General features: G+C 45.5%; 1 protein-coding gene across 7 annotated transcripts in view; it reads left to right on the top strand.

The window, feature by feature from the left end:
* The window catches only part of UNC79 (unc-79 homolog, NALCN channel complex subunit), a 134,635-nt gene that overhangs the window by 41,939 nt on the left and 65,513 nt on the right, over positions 1 to 27,183 (top strand). For 6 of the 7 annotated variants that reach the window (XM_081001368.1, XM_081001369.1, XM_081001367.1 and 3 more), the window contains 17 exons: positions 305 to 534; positions 4,028 to 4,199; positions 4,885 to 5,115; positions 5,622 to 5,812; positions 7,464 to 7,587; positions 9,260 to 9,400; positions 10,553 to 10,810; positions 11,736 to 11,963; positions 12,961 to 13,102; positions 14,331 to 14,413; positions 14,990 to 15,138; positions 16,166 to 16,323; positions 17,203 to 17,384; positions 18,870 to 19,071; positions 23,938 to 24,117; positions 25,399 to 25,464; positions 26,775 to 27,061. In XM_081001368.1, the coding sequence (XP_080857494.1) occupies positions 305 to 534; positions 4,028 to 4,199; positions 4,885 to 5,115; positions 5,622 to 5,812; positions 7,464 to 7,587; positions 9,260 to 9,400; positions 10,553 to 10,810; positions 11,736 to 11,963; positions 12,961 to 13,102; positions 14,331 to 14,413; positions 14,990 to 15,138; positions 16,166 to 16,323; positions 17,203 to 17,384; positions 18,870 to 19,071; positions 23,938 to 24,117; positions 25,399 to 25,464; positions 26,775 to 27,061 (3,024 nt within the window). The remainder of the gene's footprint in view (positions 1 to 304; positions 535 to 4,027; positions 4,200 to 4,884; positions 5,116 to 5,621; positions 5,813 to 7,463; positions 7,588 to 9,259; positions 9,401 to 10,552; positions 10,811 to 11,735; positions 11,964 to 12,960; positions 13,103 to 14,330; positions 14,414 to 14,989; positions 15,139 to 16,165; positions 16,324 to 17,202; positions 17,385 to 18,869; positions 19,072 to 23,937; positions 24,118 to 25,398; positions 25,465 to 26,774; positions 27,062 to 27,183) is intronic. The other variant, XM_081001366.1, reaches the window with a different exon arrangement.

Genomic DNA, 27,183 nt, shown 5'->3' with positions numbered 1-27,183 from the left:
TGCACTGCTCTGGTTCGCCAGAAGTGGCTTAGTCATGCTGGCCACATGACCCGGAAGCTGTCTGCGGACAAACATCTGCTCCCTCAGCCAGTAAAGCAAGATGAGCGCCACAACCCCAGAGTCGTCCGCGACTGGACTTAACGGCCAGGGGTCCCTTTACCTTTACCTAAAATTCAAACTACACACCTATGCATTTCTCTCCCTCCTGCTGGATAAGCTGCAAATTCTTTGAATAGATAGTTCTTTGATTCTTCCTCTCAGTCACCATGATGGGCTTAATGGCACTTACATTGCTTCTTTCCAGAACTGTAGCTCGCATGTTAGGAGGGCTGTTGTCACGTGTTTCTCTGCTGGCTGCTGCGGTCGCCATGGGAACAGGCCGGTGCGCTACTGCAAACGATGCCACTCCAACCACCACAGCAGTGAAGTTGGGGCAACGGCTGAGACGCATCTCTACCAGACATCGCCGCCTCCTATCAACACTCGGGAGTGTGGGGCTGAGGAGCTTGTTTGTACTGTGGAAGCTGTTATCAGGTAACCCACAGCAGGCAGATGAACACACGCAGAACCTAAATCCCATTCCTTCTTCCATCCGTGCATGGAAATCATTCTAAGCTCTTAGAGCTCAACACGGTAGTGGGTGGCACTGTGGTCCAAACCACTGAGTCTCTTGGGCTTGCTGAACAAAAGGTCGGCGGTTCAAATCCCTGCAACGGGGCGAACTCCCATTGCTCTGTTCCAGCTTCTGCCAACCTAGCAGTTCAAAAGCACACCAGTGGTTAATTCTGTGTCCAGAGCGGCTGTCTACCAGCTCCACCTGGTACACAGGCTGAGACCCTACCTGCCTGTGGACTGTCTTGCCAGAGTGGTGCATGCTCTAGTTATCTCCCGCTTGGACTACTGCAATGCGCTCTACGTGGGGCTACCTTTGCAGGTGACCCAGAAACTGCAATTAATTCAGAATGCGGCAGCTAGACTGGTGACTGGGAGTGGCCACCGGGACCACTTAACACCGGTCCTGAGAGATCTGCATTGGCTCCCAGTACGTTTCCGAGCACAATTCAAAGTGTTGGTGCTTACCTTTAAAGCCCTAAATGGCCTCAGTCCTGTATACCTGAAGGAGCATCTCCACCCCCATCGTTCTGCCCAGACACTGAGATCCAGCGCCGAGGGCCTTCTGGCGGTTCCCTCATTGCGAGAAGTGAGGTTACAGGGAACCAGACAGAGGGCCCTCTCAGTAGTGGCGCCCTGTGGAACGTCCTCCCTTCAGATGTGAAGGAAATAAGCAGCTATCTTCTCTTTAAAAGACATCTGAAGTTTTTAATATTTAATGCTGTATTGTTTTTAACACTTGATTGGAAGCTGCCCAGAGTGGCTGGGGAAACTCAGCCAGATGGGCGGGGTATAAATAATAAATTATTATTATTATTATTATTATTATTATTATTATTATTATTATTATTAGGCAGGAGGGCAAACAGCATTTCTGTGTGCTCTGGTTTCCATCATGGTGTTCCGATGTGCCAGAAGTGGTTTAGTCATGCTGGCCACATGACCCGGAAAGCTGTCTGTGGAGAAACGCTGGCTCCTTCAGCCTGAAAGTGAGATGAGCGGTGCTGTAGTCAGACAACATCCTGAGAGCATCATGTTGGCTGCTATGCCTTCAGAGCAAATGAGCAGCATCTCCTGATGCAGCAAAGCTTTTTAGCAGCCTAAACGCCACTATATAATTTATCCCCAGTATCCATATTTTGATTGTGCAATGCTATTCTCTGCTTAACCCAATTATCCTTTCAAAGCTCAGCAGGAGGGAGGAGACTGGATAAACCCCACAAACTTCTTCCCTTGGGCTGCAGGCGCTAATTTGTTTCATTTTATTTTTAATTCCTGCTATTTCACTTCAGTGGGTGCAAAATAACACTTAAGAAAAGAGAAGGAAATGTAGGTGCATTCTCGCTAATTAAAAAGTGTAAAAAGGGGGGGGGGAGAAAGTAGATAGGAGGTAGAAGCTTCAGGAAACAATGAATTTAAGCAGCTGTTTCAGATGCCTGGAGAAGGGGAGGTGAGGAGAAGGAATTAATAAAGCCTTTGACTGTTGCAGTTTGTCAGTTTCAACTGCTGCTTTCCCTCACCCCTTTGAAGAAACAACTTGCAGGAAGCAATAAAATTAGAGCGGTGGCTTTTGGAATGAAAGTGAACATGAGGGGGAGGAGAAAGGGGAGAACAGCCCTGCCCACGTGGTTATGTCGCTCCCTCTGCAGGGATGAAACATAGCGAGACAAGATGCGCAAACCAGGAAAATTGCCCCCCTGAAATGCGAGATATCAAGTGCTATTCAACTTGTAGTTTACAGCAGAAGATCAATTACTGACCAGCACTAGGAGCTTCCTGTCTAACAAACTGGTTTTCTTTCAGTTGAGGTGTTTCCATTTGTTGCATTGCTATTTTTAAATTTTATTTAAAGTAACATATAAGAGGAGTTTCTCAGTTTATTACACATTGAATAATTTAATTTAACTTAATAATTCAATCCCTGCCTTTACTGAGCTCAGGGCAACCTATTTTTGCCTCACAACAACCCTTTAAGGTAGGTTCAGATCAGACAGAAAGTTCTCTGACTTAGTAGACCCATCAAAAGCAATAGGCCTAAGCTGGTCCTGGCCAACAAACGCTTGTTGATTCCAACGGGCCTGCTCTGAGTTCTGACTTAGTTGGATGCAACCCAGAGGGATTGGCTTTCGATCACACTGTGAGCTTCACAGCTGAGCAGTAATCTGAAGTCGGGCCACTCAGGACATAGACCTAAAAGTGGCTGTCCAAATAATTACGCTATTTGGAGAATAATGAACACATAGAGATGAGCATAATCTATATTAGCAGCACCAAGGTCTGGAGCTGCTTGTTCTCCACTGCTTAACCTTCTGCCTCTGGTACTTTGTAAAGTAAAGGTAAAGGTAAAGGGACCGCTGACCATTAGGTCCAGTCATGGCCAACTCTGGGGTTGTGGTGCTCATTTCGCTTTTATTGGCTGAGGGAGCCGGCGTACAGCTTCCGGGTCATGTGGCCCGCATTACTAAGCCGCTTCTGGCGAACCAGAGCAGCACACGGAAACGCTGTTTACCTTCCCGCCGGAGCGGTACCTATTTATCTACTTGCACTTTGACACGCTTTCGAACTGCTAGGTGGGCAGGAGCTGGGACCGAGTAACTGGAGCTCACCCCGTCGCGGGGATTCGAACCGCCAACGTTCTGATCAGCAAGCCCTAGGCTCTGTGGTTTAACCCACAGCGCCACCCGCTTCTCACTTTGTAAAGTAGATGTCTCCATAAAACAATTCATGGACAATAATACACCAGATGAGCTCCTACAGTTTGTAATGTAGCATGAGAACAGGTTACTTAATGGACTGCTTTTACTAATAATGAGGTTGCCCGGATCCTGAGATCAGCTTCAGATCAGCCTATAAGATAATCAGAGACAAAGCCCCATGGTTATATAATTTCCTCCTAGATTTTATACATATGACACCATCAGTTCATGTTTTTAAGCAAACTCAGAAAAAATCCACTTTTAAAGCTGCGTTTTTTCTTGCAGCAGGGGTGGGAGACTTGTGGCCTTCCAGATGGTGTTGGACTACAACTCCCATCACCCCTGACCATTGGCTGTGCTGGTGGGGCTGATGGAAGTTGTAGTCCAACAACATCTGGGTGGCTACTGGCTCCCTGGCTCCCTATCCCTGTCTTTGAAGATTTATATTGGTGATAATTCGAAAGTGTCTTAATTTGTTTTTAGTAAATTTTTCAGTAAGGGTGTGCTGGTGGCCCATGTATTATCCTTTCAATTGCTGCTTTTCTTGAAACATGATACTGTATACACTGGAATTTTATTTTTTTATAGAAGGTGCCTTGTGAGGAGGGGTTTGCCATAAAATCAAAGGCAACAGAGAAAAACATAAAATAATAAATGTGGGGCCTTGTGCACAGCTGCATTTTGGCATCTGTTTAGAGACACCTGATGTTGTTGTTTAGCTTGCTGAAGGAGGCTGAACTCCATGCAGAGCAACGGGAGTATGAGCTGAATCGCAGGAGACAGCTGGGCTTATCCTCTTCACATCATTCTTTGGACAACACAGACTTTGATAACAAAGATGATGACAAGAATGACCAGCGCCTTCTGAGCCAGTTTGGAATTTGGTTTTTGGTGAGTTTCTTTTGCTTTTCCTGTTCTTCTTCTTCTTCTTTGGATTCTAAAGATATTACTATAATACATTGCAAAGCTACATAGTCTAGAAAAACAGATATGAAACAGACTTTGTGTAATTTTCCAGAGTCACTTCTCGAACAGGTTTTGTAGGTTATGGAAATAATAATAATAATAATAATAATAATAATAATAATAATAATTTATTATTTATTCCCCACCCATCTGGCTGGGTTTCCCCAGCCACTCTGGGTGGCTTCCAACAAAAGATTAAAATACAATACTCCATCAAACATTATAAGCTTCCCTAAACAGGGCTGCCTTCAGATGCCTTCTAAAAGTCTGGTAGTTGTTTTTCTCTTTGACATCTGGTGGGAGGGCATTCCACAGGGTGTGTGCCACTACCGAGAAGGCTACAAAGCCTGCAGAACTTACTTGATCTGAGACCTTAGCAGGGCCAGGAGGGTTTAAGTGGGTCTGTTGCTTCTTTGTTTAACATGCACATACTGCTTTTCCAAGTAGTGTTGCACAAGCTTGATATCAGCCTTGTCCCTCCTCGTGGTCTTTTCCAAAGACTTTCCAATTGCACACATCCTAACGCATCTCTTTCCTCCCACTGCAATGAGGGTGCTTGCAAGAGAAAGCTGGAACTTACTCTGACGTCTGAACAAAACATGTTTTCCAGGTAAGCCTTTGCACCCCGAGCGAGAACACCCCCACAGAGAGCTTGGCTCGGCTTGTGAGCATGGTCTTCCAGTGGTTCCATTCCACGGCCTACATGATGGATGATGAAGTTGGCAGCCTGGTGGAGAAACTCAAGCCCCAGTTTGTCACCAAATGGCTGAAGACAGTGTGCGATGTCCGGTTTGATGTCATGGTGATGTGCCTCCTCCCTAAACCGATGGAGTTTGCACGGGTGAGGAGTCTGCCCATGTTTTCTTCTGACAGTAGCTTGTTATGAACCGTGTTCTGAGTGGAGGTTGACCCACTGGGGAGAATGGAGCATTGCCCTGTCAACCTCGCTCTGCTCCCAGCCAATCTCCTTCCCTACCTCCTTTTTTTCCTGGAGGGTGGCACTACGAGCTGTCATTCAGCACCTCCTTAATCTTGGTGTTGCCTTTCTGGAACTCAACAGGGAGGGGGAGGGAGCAAATAAAGAACGAGCTCCACCTACTCATGGCCTCTCTACCTTCCGTCCTCCAAGTCCCAGTGGGCACAAGCCATCACAAGCTCTTTTGGCCACCTCAAATTGCAGAGTTTAGCTTCACTTTCATTGTTCTTGCTATAGGAGAGAAGAAAATGTACTGTTGTTGATTATTCAGTAGTGTTTCATGACTGCGTGGTGCCATGTATGTGTTGGGCTGTTTAGAAGGGGGGAAAAGAGTCCTTAATGAAGTCTTTCCCCCCTATAAATTCCCTTAGGTGGGTGGATACTGGGACAAGTCCTGCAGCACAGTGACGCAGTTGAAGGAAGGTCTGAACCGGATCCTGTGCTTAATTCCATACAATGTAATCAACCAACCTGTGTGGGATTGCATTATGCCAGAATGGCTGGAAGCCATCAGGACTGAGGTGCCAGACAATCAGCTGAAGGAGTTCAGGGAAGTATTAAGGTAAGCAGGAGGATGTGGAAGCTTTCCAACCCTTTGTGGAGGCTTCTGTGCATGTGTCAATCAAATTGCAGCGGGGGGTAAATGGCACCTGGGCTTTCGAAAATAGAGCGCCAAAGTTAGTTACTCTTTAAAGGTAAAGGTAAAGGTACCCTTGACCGTTAGGTCCAGTCGCGGACGACTCTGGGGTTGCGGCGCTCATCTGGCTCTATAGGCTGAGGGAGCCAGCATTTGTCCACAGACAGCTTCCGGGTCATGTGGCCAGCATGACTAAGCCACTTCTGGTGAACCAGAGCAGCACACGGAAACGCCGTTTACCTTCCCACTGGAGCAGTACCTATTTATCTACTTGCACTTGATGTGCTTTTGAACTGCTAGGTGGGCAGGAGCAGGGACCGAGCAATGGGAGCTCACCCCGTTGCGGGGATTCGAACCGCTGACCTTCTGATCAGCCAGCCTTAGGCTCTGTGGTTTAACCCACTGCGCCACCTGCACCCCATAGTTACTCTTTAGTCCATTGTATTTATATATATTGCTTCACATATCTGGAGGCACCCTGAAGCGGCTTGTAATGTGGAAGACGGAATGCTTTAAGCTTCAAATCCATCAGTTGTGAAATTTGGGGTGCTCATTACTTCTCAACCATTGAGTGAAGCACAGATGGCTCCTTTTCAATAAGCAGGAGATTTGATTTGGGGCCAGTGCTCAAATTATAGGGGATCAGAGGGTCCTTTGCCCTGTTCACCACTTTTGATGGTTTTTCTGTAGTTATAAATGCCCACAGATGGGCCATGGTTTTAAAACTGAATGGAGACAGGGTTGGTGGTTCATGCTTCAGATTAACCTGATTAATCTGATGATTGTTGTATATGGATGAGTAGTTCTATTTGGTTTTCGATTTGCATTATGCTGTTTTTGCAATCTGCCCTGGATTTTACTGTGGAGGGCAGGCAAGAAATATTATAAAATAATATTTAATATTTAATGCTGGTTTTTACTATTCGTTGAAGGGAACATTAGGCACACAGGTCCCGTTTTATGAAAATTCACTCTGTGAAAATTCACTTATCTGAACGTAAGGTATTAGTACCCAAACTTCACTGTGAGCACCACAGATTCAGATACCTGGACAGAAAGCATGCTTTCCTTTCTTGTTTCCTCTTGCTGGTAGGCTGAGGGAGGGGGGAGAGACTGGACAAATCAGAGATCATTTTTGTCTGGGTTTCCCCTGCTCTGGCAGGGGTGTGTGTGGTTGGGAATGTATTAGAAATTTCCCCATAGGAACCAGTGGAAATTGTTGACTCGTTATGCGAACACTTATCTAAGGAATTAATGTGTTTGTAAAGCGGAACCTGCAGGTATTTTATTTCATATAGCAGTAAACTATATTGAGAGGCACCTTTGCCTGAAGGCCATTTATAGGTTTGACAAACAAACAAATACATATCTGAAGAAGTGTGCATGCACACGAAAGCTCCTACCAATAACAAACTTAGTTGGTCTCTGACATGCTACTGGAAGGATTTTTTTTATTTTGTTTAAACAAATACAAAGGTTTTGTTCTTCTCATGTTATGTACAACTTTTGGTCTTTTGTGAAAAGAGCTTGCGAGAAGAACTTACTGATAAGCCTTTTTGTCTTTTGTGCTTTGTAGCAAAATGTTTGATATTGAGCTGTGCCCACTCCCTTTTTCCATGGAGGAGATGTTTGGCTTCATAAGCTGTCGGTTTACGGGATATCCTTCTTCTGTACAAGAGCAGGCTTTACTCTGGCTTCATGTAAGTGCTCCCCCTTCATTCCTATGATCAGGTCAATGTTGTCTCTGTACCAACAGGATTATAATAATTCACTAACCCTCATAGTTAAACATAGTTACCATAGTTAGTGGCGCCCTCCCTGTGGAACACCCTACCATCAAATCTCAAGGAGATAAAGAACTATAGAAGGCATCTGAAGGATGTTTGTGTTACTGTGTTTCATGAAGTGGGACTATTGTCCTTTGTTCTTTTTCTCTTTGCTGTCTGATGCTAGAGAGAGAGGGAGCCATGTTGCAGTGCTCCGTGTGTAAATAAAGTAAATTAGCCAAAATGCTGCATTGCCAAGGTCTGTTACACTTGATGCCCAAACTCTGCGGATCCCTAAGTGTGCCGGTGTCAGTTGGCATCGGTTGCTGTGATGTTTGGGCTGAAGAAAGCTTTTGAAGCTCCCGAACGATCGACCAGGAGGGAGAGAACATGCCAGTCGGGCATGTGTCTCTGCCAGGGTCCTACTCGAGTGTAGGCTGAGCTCCTGACAAACAGGACATGCTGCCTCTGGGTGGTAAGAGCTTGCTGTAAGCAAAGCATGTGCCTGCGAGCCAGGAAGAAAATCCCACTTCAGATCTCAAGAGCTATAAGCAGCATTGTCAGGGACTGGACTGAGGGGGGGCGAAACTGAGGAGGAATGGTGGAGACTGTCCCCCCTCCTCCTGAAGCTTCCAGAGAAGAGGAAGGCAATATCAAATTACAGCAAGCTCATGGACAGGTGAACAGAAGAGTTGGGAGGTGTTGGGAGAAGAGAAGGAGCCAGAGCTGCTAGTTGACATGTTATCACTGGAGAGCATTTCTGACCCCGTCTCCCAGAACATGGCGTGCATTGAAAGTGGAAGAGCAAAGGACTCAGAGACAGTTAGCCCCTGGCAGCCATCTTAAGGGGAAGTGGGGGAGGAACTCAGTTGGAGCAATGCCATTAACCCAAGAGGCAGCGTACAGAGGCCTCTCACTGTGAATATTGAATAAAGACTCAGTAAGAGCTTCCTTGTCTACTTCCTTGGCTGTCTGCCGTGAGAGGGGGGAGGATCGGAATTCCCTGAAACCTGACAAGCATGTTGAGATTCTTGCATTGCAGGAAGGTAGACTCTCAGGGTCTCTTCCAACTCTATGATTCTAAGTCACTACCCTTCAGTCTTGTTACCTCCTCTTCCACAATATGGGGATAATACAGCTTCAGGCACCTGAGGCAGCAGCCTTAGGCTGTGTACACAATACAGCTTCGTCTGGACCCAGTGCACTCCTGGTGTTGAAAGCCATGTATGCATGATATTATCACACTAGGCAGCTGCAGATGAACCCAAATGCTCCATTTTTAACTCCCAACAGCTTCTGAAAGTGGGTCAAAACTTACAGAGGTCCCTAACCAGGGATTTTTTTCCACTGTAACTCAGTTCTGGCACTTCTCAGGTGGGCACCAATGCCATTATAAGAGAACAAGGGAGGCGTTCATGGTGAGTTCTGGCACCTCTTTTTTGGGAAAATGGCACTCCGCTATGTTAAATGCCTGCTTAAGTTCACTATTCATTTTGGCCTAGTGCTAATATTAGCATTCACTGCATTTTTGGTCTGATCTGAGAACTCTCTCTTTCTCTCTCTCTCTCTCTCTCTCTCTCTCTCCCTCTCCCCCTCTCTCTCTTAGGTGTTGTCTGAATTAGACATCGTGGTCCCTCTTCAGCTACTGATCAGTATGTTTTCTGATGGGGTTAATTCTGTAAAAGAGCTGGCAAATCAGAGGAAATCAAGAGTAACAGAACTAACTGGGAACCTTGCAGCTCGAAGGGTAATTCATTATCAGTTTACCTTTATGATAAGAGGGAAAAGCATGTCTCACCTCTTTTGGCAAAGGCAGCTGGTGAAATCCAGCGAAAACGTAGGGTGTTGTTTTCTAAACTCCACTGAATTCAGTGACACAAGAGTATGTAGCGTTTGAAACTGAACACACTTACTGAGAAGTAAACCATGGTGAACCCGGTGAGGCTTAATTGCATGTAGATGTGTTTATGATCAGAGCCAAAGTTGGATGTGATTTCATCCTTGGAATTTTATGCTGTAAACCACCTCGTGATCTTCAGACGAAGGGCAGTATATAAATGTAATAAGTTTTTAAAGACTTTTGTGCGTATGGTTTTTTTTTCATTAAAAAAATTAAATGTAAATGGTAGGTGCATTGAGTTGTTTCAACCTTTTGCCACTTGCTGGGGTTCCATTCTGGAGTGCCCTATTCCCCAATCCCGGCTATTTGCATAGGGAAGGAAATCTGTTTGTGTGAATGGGAGCTTTCTTCCCAATACAAAAAGCATGTGCCTAGGGCCCAATCCGTTGGGATCACAGTGGGTAGTAAAGGGTTAAATTCTCCCTCTACCAGGTTCCCCATTGGGACTAGGTTCTTTGAGCTTGCTGTTTACTTAAAAACATTCAAGCAGTTTCTAATTGTGTGAATGGTGTCCCACATCTTACTTGATCCTCCGTCACATCATTCTAACATGATTTAAGTCAGAGCACCTATATTTCTCTGTATTATGCCTGTGAAGAGTTTCATTTTAAGAAATACTTCATCAATCCCAGTGAGACATTTTTAAACCACTTTGTAGATGTGCTTAGGTGTGATTTCTGGGAAGATACCTTTGAGATATTGTTGTCACCTTTTTCTTTCTTTATTTTAAAGTGATGTTTAACTCATGCGCAGCTTGATCAATAGCAGGTAATAATGATGATCTCCATGCTGTTTTTTGTTTTTAAAAAGGTTTTGCTCCATAGAAGCCTGCTGTTAAATGCACAGAAGCAAGGCAGGGCATTTCTCCCAAATCGACCTACTTTAAATGAACTGCCTCCTTGTTTCTGTGGCAAAATGTTGATGTGTTTGCTTCATGCTAGTCAGTCCGAAAGAGCTTTCACTGATTTTGTCCATTCTGGATTCTTCATGCTTCTCTAGGTGAGCATTGCCTCTGATCCGGGGCACAGAGTTCAGCATAATACACTGAGCCCGTTCCCAAGCCCATTTCAGAGTCCTTTTCGCAGCCCCATGCGAAGCCCCTTCCGTAGTCCTTTCAAGAACTTAGGGCACCCAGGAGGAGGAGGAGGAGGAGGAGGAGGAGGAGGAGGAGGAGGGCGGGCTATTGACTTCGACTGCGACGATGAAGAAATGAATCTGAATTGTTTCATCCTGATGTTCGACCTCATCTTAAAGCAGGTGACAATGCAAAAGAGAATTCTGGCATTTTAAACGAGGATGGAAATAAAGCTCCAGAGTGATGCATGAGTTTCTGGAGAGTTATCTAATAACGCTGTTGTTGTTTATAAATGTTGTACATGGGAACCATGTAATATCCAAGAGTGCGAGTCACTTGTGATGCTTGGTTCTGCATTTGCACAATGAGATTTTGGATGCATAGAATAGTCTCAGCTTGTTTTCCGAGATCCGGTTTGCAAAGAGAGGAACACATATTAGTGTAATGGGTGGCCCAGGAAGTTGCAGCATTCCTTGTTACCTAATCCATGTTTATGTTAGTAGCAAACAATATAGCCCAAAGAAAGTGAGAACCTGGTAAAATTGGACTTCCCAAGGTTGTGGATGCATTTCTTCCCAATTGAAGTTAGTGCGGCTTTGGGACAAAGCAAATCAGATCACATGCTACTAACCCCAGGACCTAAGCTTCCTTTTCTCTACTCATATTATTTGCCATTATTCGGGCGATCTCCTCCAGCCTCACATTTTGTAGACTGGTTAGAGAACCTGCGGCACACCAGACACCTCTGAACTCAAACTCCCCTTAGCCCCTGCCAGTATGGCCAACAGTTAGGGATGTTGGGGGCAACATCTGGAGGCCCCAGATCAAGCCACCTCTGCTTTATTTCCCTGATAGAGATTTTTTACTTTCAACAGCAGCTTGGCAAGAAGAATTTCAACAGTTGCAGTTTTTCCTGGCATGGAGTAGTGATTTTCATCTGTTGACTTCTGTCTCTTACACAGCTGTTTTGAAGGCATGGAACATCTGTCTTTCTTTTTTTAATAAAATAAGTAGCTTAGGGGGTGCTTGCTCATAGATTTTGTCTTATGTCAATAGCGTGTGTTTCAGTTGCTTCATTAGTTATGCTCCTTAAAACTTGCTTTTCAGATGGAATTGCAAGATGACGGCATTACCCTGGGTTTAGAGAACAGCATATCCAAAGACATAATTTCTATCATCAACAATGTGTTCCAAGCCCCCTGGGGTGGCTCTCATACCTGTCAAAAAGATGAGAAGGCAATTGAATGCAACCTGTGTCAGTCCAGTATCTTGTGCTATCAGCTGGCTTGTGAGTTGCTGGAGAGACTAGCCCCCAAAGAAGAAATCCGGCTAGTGGTAAGCGATAAACAAATGTGCAACACTCAGCGCACACTGTCCTTGATGTAGTGTTCAAGCAACACCTCTTGCTTGTGCCTGTTGTAGACTCAGGGATGCTTAGCATATTGCCTGGATGGAAAGATGCATGTGTTTAAGTGTGTAGAAACCACTTACTTTTGCCTGGCTAGAATGGAGCCTATTGTGCAAAGTTAAGAGTTGCAGCCATTGCTCTCTTTGCTTTTGCTTTTGTCTCTGCCCTGTCCACCCCTGGAACGTGGCTCCAGGAAGGTTGCCAACCAGCAAATGTGGCCCTTGGGCTATAAAAGGTTCCCCGCATAACCACCCTGCTCTGGCTGGCTGAGGAGCCACACGCACAATTATGAGTGTGGGGTTCTTCCCTTGATGCAGACACCAGGACTGCCTATTCATAGTGCCATCAGAAATTAGCAGTTGCACCAATCAGACTCTGGGAAAGGAGGGCGTGGCAGGGAATCAGTTCAATTCTTCCCATTTCCTGCTCCCCCCTGCAACGATTGCTGACTTTTTGATAGGGCAGCGCATCTGTATATACCTTAACCCTGATACTGAATCCTGGCTTGCTTGCCTGGTTTAGGACAGTTGCTGAATGCCTTGGAACTTGTACGTTTCGGCTCCCGAACGGTTGGAAAGTGGAAGTGAGTATTCTGGTTTTCCAACGATTTTCAGAAGCCGAACGTCCGGTGCTGCTTCCACGGCTTCCGATTGGCTAAAGGACACTCCTGCAGCCAATCGAAAGCTGTGTCTTGGTTTTTGAATAGTTCCAGGAGTAGAACGGACTCCCGGAACACGTTCTATTCGAGAACCAAGGTACATCTGTATTTAGTAAATACAACACAAAAGTAAAATTAAACCAAGTCTGTTGTCTGTTGATCCATCTTAAGATGTCTTAAGATGTCCTCCTAAGGAATGCTTGATCTAAGAACATGTAAATGTAGGCATCTGAAAATCAACGTCACTTCGTATTTGGTTTTTGAAGGAACCTACAGATAACCTGGAGGACAGTCTTCTAGATTCTAGACCTGAGTTCATTATAGGAATTGAAGGGGAGGCAGAGAACAAATCAGCATCAAAGCATGGAGAAAACCCAGGAAATCACACAGAGACAACGGAAAACACAGGTAAACTGGAGATGAGCAACAGTGTTTCAAAACTTTACAACCACCTGGATTTTACGATGGTCACCAGATCTAGTGCTTGTTTGATGGCACGAATTCAAACACTTTCAATACATCCATGCCATACATTTAAAGCATGCTTATACCACTTCAACAGGCATGGCTCCCCCACCACCCGCACAAGAATCCTGGGTATTTTGATTGATCATGGATGCTGGGTATCATAGCTGTGTGAGGGGTCTGCACCACAGGTTGCCCCTCACCCCTGTGTCAAGGAAAAAACATTTGGCCTCCACAAACACAAATAGCCCAGTTTCTTGTGGGGCCTAGGCAATCTGAACATATAACACAAATTTTATATCTGCTACACTGGTTGCCAGTGTGTTTCTGGGTTCAGTTTAATGTGCCGGTGATTACATTTAGAGCCCTAAATGGCTTTGCACCAGGTTATTTGAAAGACCCCCTGTACGAACCTGCCTAGACCCTAAGATCACAACAACAACAACAACAAGAAACAAACCTTTGGTCATGTAAAGCATCCTCAATAAACACACGAGACATAACCGGCTGTGTTCTTAGATAAATAAGGTATACTATTCATTGTATCAAATTTCAACAAAAGTAACTCATAAAGTTCAACAAACGAACAAAGCAGAAGACCCAGTGGATCAGATCATTCTCTAGTCAGTTCATGCATAAGGTCCATCCGTGTAATGGTGTCTATTCCACCTGTCTGTTCATAAAGTCCAAACAATCCACATGAAAGGTTGTTACAGTTCCACAAAATCCTTTCACAGAGTCTAGACAAGGCTTTTGGCCTTGTTTTGCCGTCCTGGGCTTCATCAGTAGTTAAAGCACATTGAATAGTATACCTTACTTATCTAAGAACACAGCCGGTTACATCTTGTGTGTTTATTGTAGACCGTAAGATCAGGCACAAAAGTCTTGACAGATGGATATGATCTGTCAGGTTGGTGAACATGAGTGACGGCCTATTTTGAGCTGGTTCTATCCTTACAAAATGCTTTCCTACTGGAACTATGCCCGTCTCCCTCACTGACTGTTTTCTAAACAGGCCTTAGAAATTTGGATGTTTCACCTTGCTTTTAATTTTTGCTGGTTTATTTTACAGGAGATTATAACTGCTGCTGATATATGGGAACTGTGGGTTTCTTTCGTTCTTTCTTTTTACAAAATTGTCTGTGAACCTTTGCATATGCCTTTTTTATAGCAGCCATCAAAAATGACACTGAGAGGAAATTCTGCTACCAGCAGCTTCCAGTGACACTGAAACTTATCTATACAATATTGCAGGTAAAGTTTAACTTTTTTTTTTTTAAAAAAAAGTATTTATGGATTTGATTATATCATAAAGTGCTCTCTTGATAAGATACTCCCATTGAATAATGATTTTGCGACTGGTAAACTGTGGGACACCATTTGTTTCATCATTTTGATAAACTCTTTAAGTGGAGGGGGGGAAGTAAGATAAAGAGGACCCCCAACCCACTGGAGCAGATTTTGGGTGCAGGAGGAGGGGCGGGAATGACAAAAATGAAATCTCATTATGTAAGTAGAAGTTTGTTCCACTTGTATGCTGATATCATTGTATTTCTCCCTGAAAGTGTGTGTGCTTTTCTTTTAATAATGTTTACTGGTTTTCAGTAGTCACAAGCACAGACAATCTCCCAGAAAGTATTAACATACATGCAGCTTAAATTGCCCCGAGTCTCTGTTGCTATTTATGTTAATATTAGTTCATGGTTCAATTGATGCAGTTCTGCTTTAGCTCAGAATTATAGTACCAAGTGCTCTGGTCTTATTACTTCTGCTTGGCGTTTCTGATTAATTGCATGGTATTTTGACTGCTTGTTTCTAAATTTGGCAAAGGAAATGGCACGGTTTGAAGAGCCAGATATTCTATTTAACATGCTCAACTGCTTGAAGATTCTCTGCCTTCACGGAGAGTGTTTATACATTGCAAGGAAGGACTACCCACAGTTCCTAGCCTACGTTCAGGATCATATGCTGATTGCCAGGTATACTATTTTCGCCCAAGAGAACAGTTGATACTTTATATGGAGCTAGTGCAAGCTTGTAGGCTAAAGCAGCAACCAGGTGTTTTGTACTGCAACTTCCATCAGCCCGAGCCAACATGGCCAGTGGTCAGGCATGATGGGTGCTGTAGTTCAAAACATATGGAGGTCCCAATGTCAGGGACGACTGGGCTAAAGCCAATCAGTTATGGGTTACAGCTAATGAACTACTAAATGTTTCTTTTCAATCTGCATTGGGGAACCTGTAGACCTCTTGATGTTCACAGGATCATAGAATCGTAGGGTTGGAAGGGACCCAAGAGTCATCTAGTCCAACCCCCTGCAATGCAGGGATCTAAGCTAAAGCATCCATGACAGATGACCATCCAACCTCTGCTTAAAAACCTCCAAAGAAGGAGAACCCACAACCTCCTGAGGTTCTGCTGTTGGTGGACTCCAACTCCCATCATCCTCTGCCAGCATGGCTAATGCTCAGGGGTGGTAGGAGTTGTAATCCTAGAACATCAGGAAGGCCTTCACCCCATCCCTGTTTCAAGTCCATTGTTAGATTCAAACTAGTGGTTTGTGGAGGGAAACCACTGAATTCATTAAATTCACATGCAGGAGATCAAAGGTAGAAATTGTGGCCTTGTAGACGGTACTGTCCATATAATTCTGAATACCAGTTGAGTTGTTGAAGACCATAGGAGGTCCGACTGAGCTACTCTGTATTTAGGAGACGGTGTCAGCACACATCATTTGCTTATCACTCCTATTTTAAACCTGCCATTTGAGTAGCAGTACATCTGGGTATGGTGGGAAGATAATTTCTCCCAGCATCTCCTTGAGGGAAAACAGTGCTGGAACTGGGTTTTCTGGCTCTCCAGGGAGGAGTAAGAAGTTCCTGGAGCAGCAGCTTCCATTATGCTCTCAGCAAAGTAATGCAACCATTTTGTGAAGTTGGGAAGATAAACAGATTGCAAGCTGATTTGCTTGTGTCACTTCTCTCTCTCTCCCCCCCCCCCCCCAGCTTATGGAGAGTTGTCAAATCGGAATTCTCCCAGCTTTCTTCGCTGGCGGTGCCCCTCCTTCTTCATGCTCTGTCTCTCCCACATGGAGCTGATATTTTCTGGACCATCATCAATAGCAACTTCAACAGCAAAGACTGGAAGATAAGGTTTGAAGCAGGTAAGTTTTTAACATTAAAAAAAGATGTAAGTGTGGAATCTGTGGCCCTCCAGAACCTTTGGACTACAACTTCCATAAGCCCCGGTTAGCATGGCCAACGGCCAGGGATGATGGGAGCTGTTGTTATTTCTATTTTTACGATTTCTATTTTTGCGCTTCCTTGCAGAGGAGCCCTGGTCAGCAAACAACAGAGCAACAAAGCAATACAACTAAAAATAATTGGGTTGTGCAGTGATCAATGTGGCACCTGGGCCAAAAATGGTTAATCCCCCCCCCCCCCATGTGAATAACAAATGCTAGCCATTTATTGCCAAGTCTTTTGTCATGAACTGAATGGGGGGAAATGTGAGTTTTAAGCAAAGGAAATGAAACAAACCTACATATTTCCAGATATTTAATGCATTAGAAAATACAAAAAGCAGCTGGCTATGGTGTCTCTCCTTACTCTAAAACCCACCTATTTTTCTGGTTGTAAATTGATGCCAGAAACCCAGGATGACACCTTTCCAGTGCCCTATCGCTTGCTGAACCTCTCACACTTTCTGCTATGATGAAATGATGGAACATTTAGCTAGCCAAAGACCCACTTTGACCTGGAACTGACTGGCACAATGACTATATGTTAGTTACAACATCCAAAATGTTTCTGTCAAACCTTTCTACCCAAATCTGAAAAGGGACCTGGAAGTGAATGGAAAATGTGGGTCTTCTTTCATGGGTGTTCTCTCACAAAACTTCCCACGGGCATCTGGTTGGCCACTGTGAGAACAGGATAGTGGACTAGATGGGCCGCTGACCTGAGCCAGCAAGATATTTATGTTCTTAATGTCTGATTAATGTGTTCTTTTCTTTATCTTGGGACTTTGCTGTCTGCTGCAGTGGAGAAAGTAGCTGTGTTGTGTCGGTTCCTGGATATTCACTCCGTGACCAAAAACCACTTGCTGAAGTATTCCTTAGCACATGCCTTTTGCTGCTTCTTGACTGCTGTTGAGGATGTCAACCCAGCTGTGGCTACCAGAGCAGGCCTGTTGCTAGATACCATAAAGAGGCCAGCTCTGCAGGTAGGTTAACAGTGGCAAAGGAAACATGGTCAAACCCAGCAATATACCAAACAGAAGAGTCCGTGTTTTCCGAGCACAATTCGAAGTGTTGGTGCTGACCTTTAAAGCCCTAAACGGCCTCGGTCCAGTATATCTGAAGGAGCGTCTCCACCCCCATTGGACACTGGACACTGAGGTCCAGCGCCTTCTGGTGGTTCCCTCACTGCAAGAAGCCAAGTTACAGGGAACCTTGCAGAGGGCCTTCTCGGTAGTGGCACCCGCCCTGTGGAACACCCTCCCACCTGATGTCAAAGAGAACAACAACTATCAGACTTTTAGAAGACATCTGTTTAGGAAAGCTTTTAATGTTTGATGGATTACTGTATTTTAATATTTTGTTGGAAGCCACCCAGAGTGGCTGGGGAAGCCCAGCCAGATGGGTGGGGTATAAATACATAAATAATAATAATAATAATAATAATAATAATTATTATTATTATTATTATTATTATTATTATTATGCTATTTTCCGAGTTTGCTTTCTTGCTAGGGGCAAACATGTCAAAGATACGGTTCAACCTGTTTGCGCAATCTCTCAACGTTCTTGATGAAATTGCGAGATATTATTCCGTCCTATGGGGAGGAGAGCATTTTTTGTCACCCGCAATGAGCTGTGTCAAAGCAGCTTGGCTCCCTGCCCATGCCACCTGCCTGGAATTTAACCCCAATATACCAAAAGGGTGTGTGGAAGCATTAAAAGCAGCAGAGAAAGTTGAGGAAAGGGAGGCAGGAGGGGGAGGAAGGGCCAGTGAGAGGACAATTGTATGGGAGTAAAAGGGGCAGCTAGAAATGATGCAGAAAGATTGTAAGGTTGGATAAATGGTTTGTAGGAAGTGGTGGGGGAGAAGCTGCCCCAGCTGATTTCCTATGATGTGTTGGGGCTGTTAGGTCCCACGGCAGAGACCAGGAGTAGGTCTAGGCCACGGGTTGCCCACACAATGCCTGCAACCTCCACGTGCAGACGTCCACAAGGTTGTGTGCCTCTGCCTCCCTCTCCCCTTGAAATTAGGTTCAAAAGTAACCTTCAATTTAGAAGGAGCTGGGATAACTCAGTTGGTAGAGCAGGTGACTCTTAATCTCAGGGTTGTGGGTTTGAACCCCATGTTGGGCAAAATATTTCTTCACCACAGTGGGTTGGATTAGACTTCAGCGGTTCTCAACCTGTGGGTCCCCAGATGTTGTTGGACTACAACTCCCATCACCCCTGAGGTCTGGCCTTGCTAGCTAGGGGTGATGGGAGTTGTAGTTCAACAACATCTGGGGACCCACAGGTTGAGAAAGGCTGGATTAGATAATCCTCATGATCCCTTCCAACTCTACAATCCTATGATCTAAGGCTTTTTTGAAGCCTAATTGTAGTGGCTGTGGAAGGTGTGTGTAAGCCCTAGTGACACCACAATAAATGTTTGTGTGTTTTACCTTTGCTTTTTCATTTCTCCACTCTAGGGGCTTTGCCTTTGCCTTGATTTCCAGTTTGATACTGTCGTCAAGGACAGGCCCACCATCCTCAGCAAGCTTTTGCTGCTTCATTTCCTCAAGCAAGACATTCCGGCGTTGAGCTGGGAATTCTTTGTGAATAGGTTTGAAACCCTCTCTCTCGAGGCACAGCTTCACCTGGATTGCAACAAGGAATTCCCATTCCCAACAAGTAAGTGTCACTTCCCGATGTGACTTTTTGGTGTGGGCGGGTGTTTATGTGGAGGGGATAATATTGTCACAGTTAAATGTTCCTCACCTTTATAAGGCCTTCTTGTTACAAACATGGGGGTAGAAGGCCTCATGTTTGCAACAAGAAGGCCTGCTATATGTTCTGCTTCATTGGTGAGGGAACAGCTCCCCAAAACACCTGTTAAATTTGTTGATGACTCCAGAAGTACAGCTCTGCCTTTATGGGAGCTGCCTTGTGGGAGTGAAATTCCCTGCCCCCAAAGTTCTTAAAAACCAGACAAACAGAGGGAGTGGCCTGGTTCATAAACCATGGTTTATCAGTCATGAAATCAGGACTAGCAAACTCTGGTTTAAGAACTCCCTCTAAATTAACGTATGAAACCAGGATCTTGTGCATATAACCCTTTTATATATTTATAATGTTAGTTATAAAAGTATTTTTATACGGCCGTATCATAAAAGATTGGGGTGGAGTACATAATTGAAACATAAAACACCACTTTAAAAAATACAAGAGAATCGTCAAAATGACTGGCTAATAAAAAAATTGAAAAGCTGCATTGGCTTGTGGGCATCAAAAGGTCTTCCATAAGATACCTGAAATGGTCAGTTGACTATTATATTTACATCACAACCGGAAACATAATTGTTTAGATTTTCTGCAGACTGCCTCTGGTATGATGTTTTAATGTGTGATGTTCTGTTGTGTTTTTGTATATACTGTTGGAAGCCACTCAAGTGGTGGCTGGGGCAACCCAGTCAGATGGGTGGGGTATAAAATACTAGTAGTAGTAGTAGTAGTAGTAGTAGTAATATAATAATAGAAAATTCAAGTTAGAAACCATGATAGCTGTTGGATTATGCCGGACAAGAGTGTAAACAGAGGCTAAACATGGAGCCTGGCACGCCTCCTTCTTGCGCAGCTTTGCTGTTGTCCGTGCCGATTCAACCCTCCTTCCTGCCTCTCTCTCTTGCCGGTAGCAGAGCGAACACAGCGGTGAGAAGCAATTGCAACAGTGTGGGTAATAATTCAGAACAGACACAAGGCATTCCTTATCTTCTATTGCCTTTAATCATGAAGAATAACAGCATAAATTCAGACCTGGCGAGAACTGACACATTCTCCCTCTCGCATAGCGTCCCAGAGGCAGACTGAAAACACTTAGCGTCAAGCCACTCCCGTAAGTGTTTCTAACCACGCCTCAGGAAAGAGACGTCACCAGAACTCTTTAACTCTGTGAGTTCTGAAACCAATAACACCCCCTCTCGTCACGAATCCTGAGGGAAACTGTGAACCCCTATTTACAGACCTCTTTGAGTTCAACTCACCTCCCATTGCCTTTTGCCTCCCACTGGCATCTATCCCAGGCAATTGTTGAATCCCTTCCACCCTCCCAGAATCACACTGTGCGAAACCAACCCACGCACTGGTGACCTGAAACCTCTCAGGTGGAACCCCCTTTGTGGTCCGAGTTGACCGCCGGAGCACAACCTCGGGCGCTCCTCCTGACCCACTGGGGTCAGCAAGTGTGTCTCCCAGCACAGAGGACTCCCCCTCTGACTTGCTGCATCTTCGGGCCTCCTGCACTTGGCTAACAGGAGATGAAGGCTCGCTCTTGGCTTCCCTCTTAACCTGTGGAGAAACCCACCCCTGTGCTTGACCATCATCAGCAACCTGGTCTTCAGCAACAGGCTCCGCCTCTGCCTCTCCTTCCTCCCTTTCTTCCTCCCTTTCCTCCCCCTCAGAATCGGGCAAGCATCCTGAGAGAAAATCAGAACTAACCTTAGGCCGTGACCAACCACCCTGCTCAAAGAACTCAGCATGCTTGCTGACCAGCAGCTTGGTCTGATCACCCTCTGGGTATGCAAACTTCCACCCATTTGTTGCAGGATCATACCCACAGAAGATCATGTCCTGGTACCTAGGACCACCCTCCTTCCGTTGCGCTGTTGGTATTGGCACTGAAGCCCTGGAACCAAACGAACGGAAGAAATGCACCTGTGGCTTCCTCTTGTGCAACAGAAAAAATGGTGTGTCACCTACATCGTGATTGTAGGACCTGTTAAAAACAAAGCTGGCAAACTTCCAAGCCTCACTCCAAAAGCTCTGAGGCAGCCCAGAGTCACACAGCAAAACCCTGACAACTTCAGCCAGTGTTTCACTCCTGTGCTCTGCCACGCCTCTCTCTTGAGGAGACTTTGCACCCGTCACCTGGTGACGAATTCCCTTTTCCTTGAAGAACTCCTTCAGAGCAGACCCAGTGAACTGTGACCCACGGTCGCTCCTGAACTCTTGCACCTTGGTGGAGAACCTTAGTTCCACCTCCGCAACCCAATCCTGGATGAGTTGCGCCGCCTCCCTCTGCGACCTGAGAGAGAAAGACCATGAATTCTGAGAAAAATCATCTGCCACTGTCAGCAGATACCTGGCCCCACCCAGACTCTCACACTTCATTGGCCCTGTAAGGTCTGTGTGAACCAACTCAAAAGGTTTTGTGGTTACCCTCTTTACCCCGGGAAACCTGCACCTTTGAACCTTGCTGCATGCCCTGCACACTAGGGATCCCTCACATGGCGTGATTTTACAACCTTTGGTGCAGCCTGGCAACCTCTTAACATCTTCCAAACACGCATGAGACATTCTCTTGTGCCATATATGAACACATGAATCATGGCTGGGAACACTAGCACACTGCGCCTGTGCTCTCCCTGCATTCCCCCCACCCTCCAGAGGTGTTTCCAGAACAAAGAGATTGTCCTTGCATTCCACGTTGACAAGTTGTCTCCCCCCTCTGAAAATGGAACAGGTATCATTTTCAAAACAAATTTTGTACCCCTGCTTCGCAAGAGCAGGTATCGATAACAAGCAACACTTCATCCCTGGTACAATGAAGCACTCCAGCTCCGCCTGCAAATCAGAAACATATACATTTGCAGCATTAGAAACTTTCTTTTTTGTCCCGTCAGCTAATGTAACAGTCATTCCAGCTGAAACAGCCCTGCAATTCCGCAGCTCCCCAGCAGATGGCGTTATCAGGTGATGACTCGCTCCCGAATCCAACACCCACTTCACAGCTGTGTCCCTGCTGGCATTGCTCTGTAGCGTTGCCATGCCAACAAACGTCTGGCTGCACCTGTCCTTGGCAGCGTCCGTAACCGCAACATCCTGCGTTGCTCTGAAGACTGGACTTATCTCAGAGTTCCCAGACAACTCTGCAGCCGTTATCTCCCTCTGCAGCAGATGGCTGGCCTTGAAGCCTTTAGCTCTGTCCTGTTTCCCAGGCTTCGACTCACGACGCAAACAACTCTTGGCAGCCTTTGGAAAAAGAGGCTTCTCTGAGCTTTTACTGCTCACCGCCCCCCCACTGCTCCCAGGGCTCCTAGGACGCTTTCCTGCACCCCCAGTGATGGGTAAAGGGCCCCCAGCAGCTTGCCTCTCTCCAAGCTCCTCACGCAGACATGTTGCATCACCCACACAGCTTTTAGACTCTGCTAAACCAGCAGCAACAGCAGCAGTGGCAATAGTCCCTTCGCCCCCCTCAGGGGTCCCACAGCCTTTCCCAGCTGTGCATCGGCTTTCCGTGCTCTCTTGCCTTTCCTGTTCTGATGTAGCCATCTCCCGGCCCTTGCTTCCGCCCCCAGCTTTACACGCTTCCTGGAGAGCTACCCAAGCGACCTCAGGCTTCCTTGCATCCAGAACAATAGGCCTCAAATCAGCACTCATGTTCTCAGCCAAAAACGCCAGAACACGCTCCTCAGCTTCACGTTGGCTTGCAACCGCCCCAGCTGACGTAGACATCGGCGTGACTGTTTCCCAGAGCTTAGCTCCAACTAGGGACAACTCTGCTAAATAACTCCACTCCAACCACGTTTTAATGGTTAACTTCGCACATGGCAGCTTAAGCTCAAAGCCATGTTCCTGGGACTGAGCCATCTCCTCCTCCCCGGGGTAAGCTTACTCACAACTGGCATCAGCTTCCTCCGGCCTCCGGCAGATCGGCTCCTCCTCCCAGCGAGCTCCTTCCAGCTTCAGAGACACAGCTCCAGAGCTCCAGCTGGACCCAGCAACTTTTCAGCTAGCTTGCTGGCTTCCCCCACACGTGGGACGTTCCTGCAATGCTTCAAAGCGTTGGCAAGCACCCATAACCTGTTGGATTATGCCGGACAAGAGTGTAAACAGAGGCTAAACATGGAGCCTGGCACGCCTCCTTCTTGCGCAGCTTTGCTGTTGTCCGTGCCGATTCAACCCTCCTTCCTGCCTCTCTCTCTTGCCGGTAGCAGAGCGAACACAGCGGTGAGAAGCAATTGCAACAGTGTGGGTAATAATTCAGAACAGACACAAGGCATTCCTTATCTTCTATTGCCTTTAATCATGAAGAATAACAGCATAAATTCAGACCTGGCGAGAACTGACACATTCTCCCTCTCGCATAGCGTCCCAGAGGCAGACTGAAAACACTTAGCGTCAAGCCACTCCCGTAAGTGTTTCTAACCACGCCTCAGGAAAGAGACGTCACCAGAACTCTTTAACTCTGTGAGTTCTGAAACCAATAACAATAGCTTTGCTGAAAATGACTGATTTTTTTGTGGGCTGGGATCATAATATCTGAACTGGTTTCCTGTATCAGATAAAGTTGTTTGTGCAGATGTTGGGTGAGGCACATCTGAACTCCATGTTTAGTATCCATCTGTGCTCATCTGCCGGAGGAGTGGGGCTGACAATCTGAAATCCTTCTTTTGCAACAAGATGCACATGGTGCTTTGAAGGTGTGGGGTTCCCATGGAACAAATTGTTCTGGAACGTGCCAAGAAATTAAACTTGACTTGTTTCATTCTATTCAAAAAGCGATTACGGCTGTCCGGACGAATGTTGCCAACTTAAGCGATACAGCAATGTGGAAAATCAAGAGAGCTCGGTTTGCCCGGAATCGGCAGAAGAGCGTGCGCTCTTTGAGAGACAGCGTGAAGGGCCCGGTGGAATCCAAGAGGGCACTTTCTCTCCCAGAAACCCTTACAAGCAAAATTCGTTGAGTATTGTCTCTCCTACATTCTCCTTTCTTAATTCAACGCTGTTACCAAATTGCTTCTAGGTGGAGACTAATTTTCATGCATGTCTGAATAAGTTTTTCTTTCAGATGGATGTAAACATTACTCCAATAGGTATAAGACAGTAATTTTGACAAAAAGAAATACTGACTAATTAATTCTTTTAACTCTTGTTATTAGAACACTTCGTAGCATGTTCCTCAAAGTATTGTTAAAAATGTATGGGACATCATAGGAAATATAATCTGCTACATTGGTTCCCAAACTCCCCTTCCCGCACAGACCACTTAAAAGTTGCTGAGGTACTTAGCAGACCACTTACTAATGTTCCTGCCTATTTGTAGCTATTGTAAGGTGCTATGATTTTTTTCTTGTGTTTTTCTTGTTCCGTTTCATTTCTTACATAGTATGTTTTACTGTATTGTAGTTTGAACTCGATAGATATCAAATTGTAATGCAATGTAAAAATTAAAGAAGTAGTAAAAAACAGTTAAAGATCAATATTAATATTTAATATGATTGATGCATCATCTCTTGTCTTCATCTACAAATCCATAGACACTTTGTGGACCACCTGAAGGAAGCTTGAACCACATTTTGGCAACTGATGATGTCCTAGATGTTTCTGACACGGGTGGCACTGTGGGTTAAGCCACAGAGCCTAGGACTTGCCGATCAGAAGGTCGGCGGTTCGAATCTCCACTACGGAGTGAGCTCCCGTTGCTTGGTCCCTGCTCCTGCCCACTTAGCAGTTCGAAAGCAGGTCAAAGTGCAAGTAGATAAATAGGTACCGCTCTGGCGGGAAGGTAAACGGCGTTTCCGTGTGCTGCTCTGGTTCGCCAGAAGCAGCTTAGTCATGCTGGCCACATGACCCGGAAGCTGTCTGCGGACAAACGCTGGCTCCCTCGGCCAATAAAGAGAGATGAGTGCCGCAACCCCAGAGTCGGTCACGATTGGACCTAATGGTCAGGGGTCCCTTTACCCTTTACCTTTATTAAACGCATACATCCTATGTACCTAGAACTGAAGAGTTGGAAGGGACCACGAGGGCAATCTAGTCCAGCTCCCTGCAATGCAGGAATCTTTTCCCCAACATGGGATTCCAACCCATGAGAGTCTCATGCTCTACTGACTGAGCTGAAACTCTTTGTTTTTTCAGTAATAGTTACAATATGTGCCCTGTCACTGAGTTATGGGTGTGGCTGCAGAGAGACTGTCTTTCATCTAATATTAACAGGCCTATATTTTTATTTTTATTTAGCTAATAGGCTGATGAGGCATGAGCAATCTGCTCCAGCACTTGGTGGGACACCAGAACAAACTCAAGGTATATGCTGCGTTTGTGTACAGTACATGATTGGTTCCAAGACAAGAGAGGAACATTTATGCAAATATTCAGATATTTTTTAGTGTGAGAAGGAGGTGTGGTTCAGTCCAGTCCACACAATGATCATGTTTAGCATCTAGACAGTGATTTAGAAGAATAGACCCATAGGATTGTAGAGTTGGAAGGGACCCCATGGGTCTTCTAGTCCAACCCTCAGCAATGAAGTATTGTTCACTGGTAAATATATGGAATGGATTGTGTCCTTTTTAAAAATGTGGTATTAGAAATAAGAAATCAAATTCCACCCACCCCAGTGCCTACTTTGTTCTCCTTGTTACAGTTGGGTAAATCTAGGGCAGAGGAGTGCAGTAATTAAATAGTACAGTAAGGCAGGTGGTTGGAAGAAGAAAGAGACTTAAGGTTTGTTACTCCTGGCAGACAAAGCCATTCTGAATATAGCCTTTGCAATATGGAGGCATGAGAGCACACTAGCTCATACGTGGACTAACAAACTTGGAAAAAAGCAGGAAGGAAGCATGAGCCTCAATTTGCCCAGTATACCTGAAGGAGTGTCTCCACCCCATTGTTCAGTCCGGACACTGAGGTCCAGCTCCGAGGGCCTTCTGGTGGTTCCCTCACTGCAAGAAGTGAGGTTACAGGGAACCAAGCAGAGGGCCTTCTCGGTAGTGGCGCCCGCCCTGTGGGACGCCTCCCCATCAGATGTCAAGGAAGTAAATAACTACAGTACCTTGGTTCTCAAATGCCCCAGAACTTGTACGTTTTGGCTCTCGAACAATTGAAAACTGGAAGTGAGTGTTCTGGTTTTCAAACGTTTTTCCGAAGCCGAACATCCGGCGCTGCTTCCGTTGCTTCCAATTGGCTGCTCCTGCAGCCAATCAGAAGCCGTGTTTTGGTTTTCAAACAGTTCTGGAAGTCCAACATTCCGTTCGAGAACCAAGGTATGACTGTATCTGACTTTTAGAAAACATCTGAAGGCAACCCTGTATTGGGAAATTTTTAATGTCGAACGTTTTACAATTTTTATGTGCTGTAATCCGCCCACAGTGGCTGGGGAAACCCAGCCAGATGAGTGGGGTATAAATTATTTATTTATTTATTTCTGCCTCTCTATCACTCCCCATTGGTTACGGTAACTTATTGCAAGCATTGCTGCTTTACGCCCAAGCCTCCATGCCTATAAACATCTCAGGAACATGCCAAGACTCCTTCAGGAGGGATGTTTAGTTTACATCTCCCTTGTCCCATCAGCCATCTATGCATTGCAATGTGTTCTTTTTCTGTGCTAATAGGGCAGCCTTCTCCAGAGAATGACAACACCATAAAGGACCTCCTCCCAGAGGACGCTGGCATTGACCATCAGACTGTCCACCAGCTCATCACAGTGTTGATGAAGTTCATGGCCAAAGACGAGAGCAGTGCAGAGTCGGACATCAGCAGCGCTAAAGCCTTCAATACGGTCAAGCGCCACCTGTATGTCTTAATGGGCTATGATCAGCAGGAAGGATGCTTCATGATCGCTCCTCAAAAAATGCGCATTTCAACATGCTTCAATGCTTTTATTGCGGGGATCGCTCAAGTAAGTCAGCTTTATATTCAGTGTCCAATTCCCTGCATTTTTTATTATTATTTTGGTGCAAGCCACTGGATTACCTGTTCATGACTTCAGGGCCAGCTCCAGGTTTCTGTGGCCCCTGGGCA

The sequence above is a fragment of the Podarcis pityusensis genome (genome assembly GCF_964106645.2).
Source record: "Podarcis pityusensis genome assembly, chromosome: 1".
Classification (NCBI taxonomy): Eukaryota; Metazoa; Chordata; class Lepidosauria; order Squamata; family Lacertidae; genus Podarcis; species Podarcis pityusensis.
This window is presented reverse-complemented; position numbering and strand designations above follow the sequence as displayed.